Source organism: Asterias rubens, chromosome 4 (assembly GCF_902459465.1).
Source record: "Asterias rubens chromosome 4, eAstRub1.3, whole genome shotgun sequence".
Taxonomy (NCBI): Eukaryota; Metazoa; Echinodermata; class Asteroidea; order Forcipulatida; family Asteriidae; genus Asterias; species Asterias rubens.
Window position 1 is genome coordinate 4,162,517 of NC_047065.1, and position 10,037 is coordinate 4,172,553.

Below are 10,037 nucleotides of genomic sequence, written 5' to 3' on the forward strand. Positions count from 1 at the left end.
AAGGCATGATATTTTGGTCCATGGGGGAAAAAACATAGGAAAATGTTAGTGTAAGGAAAAGGAATGGTCTTTATGTACATGGTGTAGACTCTTAAGAAATTGTAAAGCCTCGATACTTTAGAAGCTTTTAAATTTTGAGCACTTAAAGCTCTTTTGTTCCAACCTTGCCTTCTTTAAAACTCAGGCGTCTGTCAGAAGTTTGTCCAGCAGATCAGCAAATTTGGCTAGTCTGTTGATTTTGCATTACTTTTTAATAATAATAATAATAATAATAATAATAATAATAATAATAATAATAATAATAATAATAATAATAATAATAATAATAATAAAAATAATAATAATAAAAATAATAATAATAATAATAATAATAATAATAATAATAATAATAACAACAGTATTTATAAAGCGCCAAATTGCCAAAGGATACAACAGTGTTTAGAACATTTTCAATTTAAGCACTTCAAATTCCTTTTTGCCAACTACACCTTCTGTTAAGGACTTCTGCATCTGTCAGAAATTTATCCAGCAGATCAGCAAATTTGGCCAGTCTGTTGATTTCTGTAAACCCTTTTACAGCGGATAGTAGAAGCCTCGGCCTCTTAAAATATCTCTGTCAAATTTACAGTGTCAATTATCAATTATGATTATGATCTCTAGAAATAAAACACTTTTAATGTTTGCTCAAGAATGTCTGTACAGCCCTTCTCTGTTGCGGCATTATTTTATTTGTCCCTTCTTTTGGCATCAGCCTCGTATTTTTCGTGGAGTGTTTTCCTGAAAGCCGCCGGGTTCTCCCACAGTTGAGCTGCAGACAGATTCAGGGGACTGTCGTTGTTCGGCTCTGAATAAATACAAAAAGTAAATCGATACATTCAAATTAAATCATAGTAGCCAAGAACCCAATGGAAAGAAGACAGGGAAGGAACTTTTAATATTCTTAGATATATGGGAGGAAAACTCCAGAGAATCATTCTAGGGAAACCCACACGATCAGGGGCCAATTTCATAGAGCTGCTTAAGCAAAAAAATTTGCTTAAGCACGAAAATAGCTTGCTTATTTTACACATGTTACTTGCAACAATTTCATGCCACATACATTGCTTGTGACTGGTATTTTGCTATTGTTTATAACAATTGAGTGGAGTCTAAGCTGGTAATCTGATTTTACGAAGCAACTTAAGCAAATTTTTTTATTAAGCAGCTCTATGAAATTGGGCCCTGGTAGGGACTGACTGCCCAATCCACACAGTGCCCCAGGCGATATCATAATCGTGGCTCTAGAGGTGAAAGATGAGGAAAGATACAACTACGCCAACCCTACTGGCCTATACAATCATAATAATAATAATAATAATAATAATAATAATAATAATAATAATAATAATAATAATAATAATAATAATAATAATAATAATAATAATAATAATAATAATAATAATAATAATAATAATAATAATAATAATAATAATAATAATAACAACAACAACAACAACAATAATAATAATAATAATAATAATAATAATAATAATAATAATAATAATAATAATAATAATAATAATAATAATGATAGCTCTTCACGCATGCACAATTCATCAAAGATGGTGGTCAATGACCTCTATTAAAATCCATCTACAGGGCTACCACTACGCCAACCCCGCAGCTCTTTAAAATAGCGTCATGATGAAACTTGAACTTTAAACCTTAAAAAAAACCCACAAGTTTCCCTCAATCTCAAGAATGCTCTTTTTATGACAAATTTGAGGACCTGGAATTATCATCTCACCTGCTAAGAGACCCTGAATGGAGAGGAGTATTGACCTGACGTCGTAAGACGGTAACCACTGCTCCTTCAAGATGTCCAGACAGATGTTGCCGTCTGTGTCCACGTTGGGATGGAAACATGGGGTGATGAATTTGACTTTGGGGGCTGTGAAGGAATAGTTTGCTGGAAAGGTCATTGACAGCTTGTAGTGCATCCCTTCATACATCTGTTTAGTATAAAGAAAAAGGTTTTTATTTTTCATTTTTGAATAAGCACCAAGGCCAAGACAAGTGTAAGAGAGGCCATTACCTCTATGTCAGCCCACCAGGCCTTGAAACTTTACTTTTTCCTTGCTCAGGGATGAGAGTCATTGCTCCCAAAAAGGTCTGAAACTACACATGTAGGATACAAATTCTGCTGATGTATGTTGAAATTATGGCTTTTCCACCTTAATGATAACCCCTTGAGTCATAGATTCCAATAAACTTTTAAGAACAGTGTTCTCAGCACTAGAGAAGTAGATCAAAGAGCAGGATTTTGTTAAATTATGGAAAAAGTGACGGCTGATTTTCTTCACCAGGCTGGCTTAAAAAGTCTGAATTCAGATAAAAGTCTGACAAATCTAATCCCTGCTTTTTTCAAATGGAGTTCTCTCTTAAAATACTTACAGAGTCTGTGCTTCCCTCTACTGACGCCTTCCAGAGGAAGATGTTATCACCATCTGGAAATGCTGAAATGCCTTTGGGTGGATTCATCTAAAAAAAAATAGCACAATACATTTTTTTTTAAACTTTCAACTGGTTGAGATGAGAGTCATTGCTGACAAAAAAGTCTAACCTGGTAACTGAGGCACTGTACTATAATAATATTACTGAGTCTAAACTGAAAGTATTAGGCCGAGTAAAAACAACATGTTTCACGTCTGGGTTTTTCAAAAAAAGGAGGAAGAGGGGCTTTTTAATGTTTATTTTTTATTTTAAGATGGCCGCCATTCTTTGTTAAAATGTCAAATATCCATTGTTTTTTCTACTGCTGAAATACACAAAACATTAATCAAACAATTTAGTAGAGGCATTCAGACAAGACATTCAGATTGTTTTTACTGAGATCAATTAAAATAACCTTATTTAAAAAAAAAAAAGAAAAAAGGAGGCGGCCTGTAAAAAGGAAGCGGACGGGGACGCTAAACATGAATTCTTTTTTTACTTGGCCTTAAAGAAAGGTCTGTTGGCGTTTCCACCTTTAGGTTCTGGAGTTAAATAGATTTTAAAGTTCTGGAAACAGTATCTCCAGTACTAGAGAAGTAGACCAAAGACTCTAGATATCCTAATTTCTGAAGAAAATAACAGAGCCTACTTTTTAAAATTTAATTTTCAAGTTGGCTTGTTTTGGAGCACAAATAAGATAGTGTTAACAATGCTGTTATAACACTGTATATTTGTGTGTTCTACTATTAACACAGTGGAGCATAAATAATGCGTGCTGAAATTAGTGTTATTAACTGTTATTGTGTTGGCAGGAAGTTATTGGATGGACGATAAACCCAACAGTGCTTTTTCAGCATTTGGACTTTATTTGCCAAAAGCAAAGTCCAAAATGTTAAAATAACGCTGTACTTGGGTCCAGCATTGGTCCAGTAAATTCGGACATCATCTTACCATAAGTTCCATTAATTCTTGGTGGAGCCTGAAACAAAAAAAAAAGGAAATTATTATACAATTAAATACAATCCCACAATGTAACTAACTGAGTACTGGCAAGACTGGCCACAGCACAGTGGTAAAAAATCTACTGATTTTTTAAAATCCTAAAGTAAAACTAAAGTAAACAAAAAAGACAATTGAAAAGTATTTTTAAGGCACATTTCGATTGTTTAGACAAATATATTTGTTAACTAAGGCAAATGACATACATGTAGTATCAATTATTTTGCAGTTTGGTATAAACTTGAAATCAGACAACAAAGCAGACAAACAAAATAAAAGTAAATTAGACAAAAGTATTTTTTATAAAAAGATACACCAATTATTTGGTAGAAAAACAATTGAACTTTTTCCAACACTAGAAACAAATCACACAAACAAAAGTGAAGACAAAGGACTTTGAAAGATATTTTTTGATTGTTTGGTTGAATAACAATTGAATGAATTAGATCTTATTCTTTTCCAATCCTAGAACTTTAGAAGAATAGAATTTAGAAACAAACAGACTTAAAAATAAGTCAAGACAAAGGTTATTTTTATTATAAGGCACATGATCAATTGTTTGGTAGAAAAACATATGGATAACTTTCCGTATGGCGCCACCACTTTTTCACTCATTTTTACAAAAAGGAATATCTCATTGAGGTAAATAAGATACTATATTATTTCATATCGAATGAAAAAGTGGTGGCGCCATACGGAAACTTTTCCAAACATATTATGCATTTCCCAGTCCTAAAAAAACAAAGCATTAAAACAAAAGTCGAGACCAACACCAAAGTAAAGCCGAAGCCTTGTTGAATTGAAGGCAAAAAAGCCAAAAGAAAATCCAAAGAATGTTTAAAATATACCTCTTTGTGACTTTGTGACTGTCTCCCTTTTCGACAGCAGGTTTTGACGATTCCTTCCGCCTATTGCCGGTTGGAACCGACGTCATAGGATCCACATTCTGTGATGCCATTTCTGAACACGTTTTATTGAATTTAAGCAAAGAAATACGGTCAAGAAATGAAGCACACTCTTGAGTTTCTCGCAGATAAAATACGTTCAATCTTCTTGTTGTCGGATCTAATTCTTCTTGCACATCGGGCATTTAAAAATGGCATTGCTTTTCGAGCGGTGCCACAGCTAACCAATCAAAATAAGGCTTTAAATTCAGTAAGCCAATCAAATGTTAGTTGTATTTACGCCCCGCCCATATTTAGAAAATGAACGGAACCATGGGAAATAAAAATGGCTGCGCCCATGAACAACCTTTATCCCAGGTATTGAAGAGTGCTTTTGGAGCTGGCACCTAATACACGTCACGGGGTGGAATGAGCTGTTGAAAACGAAGTTGAAATCCATCTGCGTTTTTACTCAATCTCGCACAAAAATACTGTAGTAAAAATGGCAACTAAAAGAAGAAAGGGTGAACAGGAAGAAACCAAACTCAGTTCAACGTCAGCGTGGAAACGAGCGATTGTATCAGGGTCAAAATGGCAGGAAAAGGTAAGCCATATAACCAAATTTAGAACTATCTATTCTTACGGTCGGTTGCCAGTCGTGTTTCTGTGTGTGGGAACTTGCAAGTGGTTTTTGTCAATGCGCTAGCATGTTAGAAAACTTGCCACACACAAACTCGGCACTCAGTAAAAATACCGACTCGGCATTTAAAAGACAGTAAGTAACCAATTTGAATATTCTAGTAGTCGGATAGTATTATTAATCAATATATTTGAATAATTGTTTGTAATTGTTGTATATTATTATTATTGTTGCACGATCGACCGATTGCTGTGCGACCAATAGATATTTCAATAGCGCAGCGCGATCGGTCGATAGCGCCCAACGTAAGCACTTTAATTAATCCAACATATAAATAAAGTTTAAACTGACAAACCTGTAGAAGTTTGAGATCGATCGGCCATCTGGGGCATGAGAAAATAGTGAAAAACCGATTACAAATTTTGCATTGCACCGATGCCAAAATAAAAATGAATAAAACGCTCACTCAGTCACTGAGCGATAAACTCCAAACGCGAAGTTAGATTATTTATTTCTCATAAAATATGACATTTCAGACAGAAATATTTTGAGGGATGTTTTCTACTATCATCATCATTAGACTGTGTAAGTTTTATGTAAATCTGTGATCTTCACGATTTGTGTTTCAATTTTACCAATTGTGTAACGTTCCTTTAATTAATGTTCTGTCTGCTGAGCATCCGAGTACGATCTCGAGTAGAACTTAGTTGCGATAACGTAACCCTCCTCCCGATGGCTGCCATTGAGCTCAACTTTTCACAGGTTTTTTATTTTATGCATGTGTTGAGATACACCAAGTGAGAACACTGGTCTTTGACAATTACCAATAGTGTACCTTCCCTTTAAACTTTAAAGGGCTTCAAGAGCTTTTTAATGGTTAGACCACTTTCCCTATATAATTTTGAGATCTTTATCGACGACTTTCTTATAACTTTCTTTTAAAGATAATCAGACATAGGCCTATAATAAGAAATTTAAAGTTTGTGTGTTAATTCTATCATAGAGAAAAAGAAGTTTATTCACTTTATATTTCTGATGGTTTCTTGTGAAGGATGAATTTCTTGACGTGATCTACTGGGGGCGGCAGATTGTGGCGATTCTATGTGGAGTCATCTGGGGAGTCATACCATTGAAAGGATTTCTAGGAATTGCTTTGTAAGTAGATACCATGTATAAGAAATATAATGTTAAAGAAAATAATGCACTACGACCACATTTCTCCTCTGTTCGGAGAGACTCGGAGCCACCTTGGCTTCCAGAGGTCTGGTAGCAAAGAGGACTTTCTTCAAGACTTACCTCCTCATCTTTTAAGATCCTCAACTTCATGCTCCTTGAGCAGTATCTCTATCAGCTTTTCTCCCTCAAGCAAACAGGTTGAATTCTCAGATCTTCAGGTTCATATTTGTTAGTGGAACTAAGAACTAGAACCTTTGTCGGGTCACTATAGTGTCCACCTGATCCCAAAAAGGTTAATGGGATCTGCTGCCCCTGGTCTTGGCCTTGATTGATGCCTTTTCTAAAGTTTCCCATAGACTTGAGGATTTTCCAATATAAGTGGCTTGCTCTCTCAATGATGAAATTCTATGCCTACGTGTAGTTCTTCAGGCATACTTTAAAATCCATTCCTCAAACTGCTCAATTAATGTGAGAGCACCATCAAGTTGACTCACTTTAGTGCCGAGTGTTAGTCAAATAAAATCTATTCTCAACCCTCAAGTCCCATCTATACACAGAGGTGAGGGGAGGCAACTAATGGTTACTTGCATCTTGTGTGAACATTTGTTAGGTACACCAGGGATATGATTTGCTTTCATGTAGTATTTTTTCTTTATGTGTGTACAAATAATTGAATGGGTTTTTAATCTTCTGATTGCAGATTTTGTGCTGCCAGTGCAGGAATATTATACGTTTACTTCACAAGTTTCCAAGGCGTTGATGAAGAAGATTATGGAGGAGTCTGGGAACTCACTAAAGAAGGATTTATGTCTTCATTTGCATTATTTCTGGTAAGAATAAAGACATTTTACATTTTGGCTTATACGGGCGAGAGCACTACACTGACATTGTATACTGTACACATTGTTAGGTTCACAGGTTCCTTCAAAACCACAAGTACTCACCGCAGAATGCTTGCATTGTCTTTCCACCAACCTTCAGGTTCTATTAAGTATTAAAGGGTCTATGTAACTTTTGTAGGACAAAAAACACAATGTCCACAGATTTACACTAAACTTACACCGTTTAAAGATAATGATAGTAGAAAGCTTCCCTGAAAATATTACGTGCTGAGGTGCTGTAGTTTTTGGGAAATGAGTAAAACAATGTCATGAAACGAAAATTATTTTAATCATTTACAACCATATTTTCATGACATTGTTTTACTCATTTCTCAAAAACTACAGCACCTCAGTAAGTAATATTTTCAGGGAAGCTTTCTACTATCATTATCTTCAAACCTTGTAGATTTAATGTTAATCTATGGACATTTTGAAAAAGTACCCAAATCCTTTAAGGGTATCTTTATTTTGTCACTCATTTCCTTTAACTTGCATTTACATGTATACTGTTAATTTTCTCATGCTGTATTTTGTATTGACCCTTGGCCAAATAAATGTTAGTAATTATATCAATATTTTAATTTCTAGCACATTGCTATAAAGTTTGTTATGGTTTTATTACAACGCTTAATTGTTATTATTACTTATTTTTATTCAACAGGTCATTTGGATAATAGTGTATTCGGCATTATTCTTTGACTGACACATCCCACTTCTAGACTCCTTCCATCAACCAATCAAGATCATCAGTTTTCCCACAGGAGGTCAGCCATCCAATAATAGAAAAGCCATTTAGGCACTTTGAGCTGGACAGGTTTGCTCAAATGAAAATAGCGGATTCTTATACAGCGCTCGTGATGCTCATGGCGCTCCAACATTATTACCCCTGGTCACTGGGCCGTTTACTTAATTCCTTTTAAAACCGTCTCAGCTCCATTGGGAGTATAAAGCCTATGCTACCAAATATGTAACCCTAGGGCACCATGACAAGAGCCATCTCTGCCACCACAGGTACCCATTTACACATGGGTGTATGAAAAACAATTATAAGTTACTTGTCTTGCTCAAGCACACAAGTGTTTATGAGCTACCTGTATCTCATCAGTTCATGATATTACTAAAAGAAAAACCCACCCCTGCTCTCTCTGTTCGTGGTCTTTGAGTTACCTTCAAGCATGGAGGTAAAAATACCTCCTTCAAGCATTGGAGGTAGAAATACCTCCATGCTTCAAGTAACTACTTCGCTAACATATTTTTCCTTTTTACTTAATGCACCTTGTCTTGATAAAACCTTTTAGCTACCCAATACTTATCAATCAATCAATCAATCAGAGGAAACTAATATAGCGCCAAAATTAACCAAAGTTGTTCAAAGGCGATCAAGACAGTTGGATGAAGTTAACGTTGATACACTTGTTGGAATAGAAAACAATTGAGGAGTTTCTTGAAAATGTGAACAGTGCTAGCATCCTTGATGTTGTTAGGGAGAGTGTTAAGTGATGACAATTGCCAATATATAGTTACAGGTTGATCTGCTTTTAAATGGCACCCTCGAACAACGATATTGACAAAATGGGGAAACTACCAACTTCAGGGCTAGATAGCTCAGTTGGTGGAGCCCCATTGCAGTAATCCCGAGGTGGAAGGTTCAAATCCCCCCTCTAGTAATTTTGTCTTTCATCGTCCAACCCAAAATTTATGTGTAAAACAGTTGGAGGTAATTACAGTAGAAGAACACGTTCCTTCACTCCTGCTTTGCACCTTTCTTTTTTGTTATCTTCTCCATGATTTATTTTTGTTCAGTCTTCATGTATTTACCGACCATTGGTTGCCTTTGCGTAGGGCAAACCTCAGGTGAACTTCTTGATAAACACGGTATTTAACAAACCATGTACAAGTTGTTAATATTATTAGAACATTTTATTAGTTGTAATTAAACATAACCACTCTTACTGCCAACAAAAATAGCATCACAATGAGCAGAGCCAAATAATGTCTCTTTGGGGACTGCACTGTGCTCCAATATCCCAGTGTTGTGAAACCCCTACAGTGTGAGTCAAAAAGAAGTTAACCGAGATTTGTGGTTTAAAAACAAAACAACCGGCAAACCCTCAAAACCCTAGTGAAGCATATTGTTAAACAAACATTCTTTCCTGCTTATCTGAAGAAAAAAAGAGAAGTTATGCCAGTTTTACTGAAAGCACTCATGTTTGTAGCTGTACATGGAATGTTAATGCTAGACTGAATCTAAACATCTGAGTAAAGTAGCAAAGGGTTTATTATACTTTAAAAAAAACTTGTTCATTTTTTTTGTCAAGTATTCCGTGGACAGCTTGCAAAATGAGTACCTTTATTGAAATAGATATAACTCCTCTTAGGAATGATCAATTTCTTTCATTCTTTATTTTACTAATAAGCAGTAGAGAGTTTTTGTTAAATATATGCTTTAATGAACTTTTGAGTGTCATTTGTTTGTTTTGAAAAACATCACAAATTCCGGTCACTTTCTTTTTAACTCGCCCTGTATGTTCTGATAACCTCTGGTCCCCTCATAAACTCCATGCAAGGGATTGGGTTAGAGTAAGGATTAGGATTTGTAAAATACATTATGGGGTGTTGTTATTTATATCCTTTCATTAAAACTCAAATCATCAAAATGTAAATGTGCACTTTGTCTAAGACCATCTGTAAATAAATTTGAGGTTTAAAAGAAATTTTTGAATTGTGTTCTGCTGTCAGTCTGTTCTGTTTATAACTTGCGCCATGAGCATCTTGTGTCATGGATACCAGCACTTTATAAATATTCATATTATTATTATTATTTAATAAAAAAACCAATTTGTGTTTTGATGAAGCATTGCTTGATTAAAAGGGTCTATGTACTTTTTCCCAACACAAAACACAATGTCCACAGATTTACATTAACTTACAGTTTGAAGATGATAGTAGAAAGCTTCCCTTGACATTTTACTTACTGAGGTGCTG

The 10,037-nt window shown here is 35.0% G+C and overlaps 2 protein-coding genes across 2 annotated transcripts; one reads left to right on the top strand and one right to left on the bottom strand.

Moving 5' to 3' along the window:
* Positions 1–375: 375 nt before the first annotated feature.
* Positions 376–4,574, bottom strand: LOC117289419 (probable ubiquitin-conjugating enzyme E2 C). Its single transcript, XM_033770539.1, has 5 exons — positions 4,320–4,574; positions 3,424–3,451; positions 2,434–2,520; positions 1,787–1,991; positions 376–844 (listed from the first exon to the last, which is right to left on the bottom strand). Exons 1-5 carry the CDS (start codon positions 4,559–4,561, stop codon positions 726–728), a joined length of 681 nt encoding a protein of 226 aa, XP_033626430.1. The 5' UTR covers positions 4,562–4,574; the 3' UTR covers positions 376–725.
* A 199-nt stretch (positions 4,575–4,773) lies between these two features.
* LOC117289621 (uncharacterized protein RAB5IF homolog) lies at positions 4,774–9,766 on the top strand. Its single transcript, XM_033770824.1, has 4 exons — positions 4,774–4,959; positions 6,047–6,150; positions 6,872–7,001; positions 7,714–9,766. Exons 1-4 carry the CDS (start codon positions 4,858–4,860, stop codon positions 7,753–7,755), a joined length of 378 nt encoding a protein of 125 aa, XP_033626715.1. The 5' UTR covers positions 4,774–4,857; the 3' UTR covers positions 7,756–9,766.
* Positions 9,767–10,037: the final 271 nt, after the last annotated feature.

What these genes read in the sequence shown, in the direction of transcription:
- LOC117289419 (XM_033770539.1), bottom strand. Translation starts at nt 4,561, where the DNA reads ATGCCCGATGTGCAAGAAGAATTAGATCCGACAACAAGAAGATTGAAC. An exon ending in AAGAATTAATGGAACTTATG is followed by an intron (nt 2,521 to 3,423) that starts GTAAGATGATGT and finishes ATTTTTTTTTAG; the next exon opens with ATGAATCCACCCAAAGGCAT. An exon ending in TAGAGGGAAGCACAGACTCT is followed by an intron (nt 1,992 to 2,433) that starts GTAAGTATTTTA and finishes TATACTAAACAG; the next exon opens with ATGTATGAAGGGATGCACTA.
- LOC117289621 (XM_033770824.1), top strand. Translation starts at nt 4,858, where the DNA reads ATGGCAACTAAAAGAAGAAAGGGTGAACAGGAAGAAACCAAACTCAGT. An exon ending in GGTCAAAATGGCAGGAAAAG is followed by an intron (nt 4,960 to 6,046) that starts GTAAGCCATATA and finishes TTTCTTGTGAAG; the next exon opens with GATGAATTTCTTGACGTGAT. An exon ending in CTTCATTTGCATTATTTCTG is followed by an intron (nt 7,002 to 7,713) that starts GTAAGAATAAAG and finishes TTTATTCAACAG; the next exon opens with GTCATTTGGATAATAGTGTA.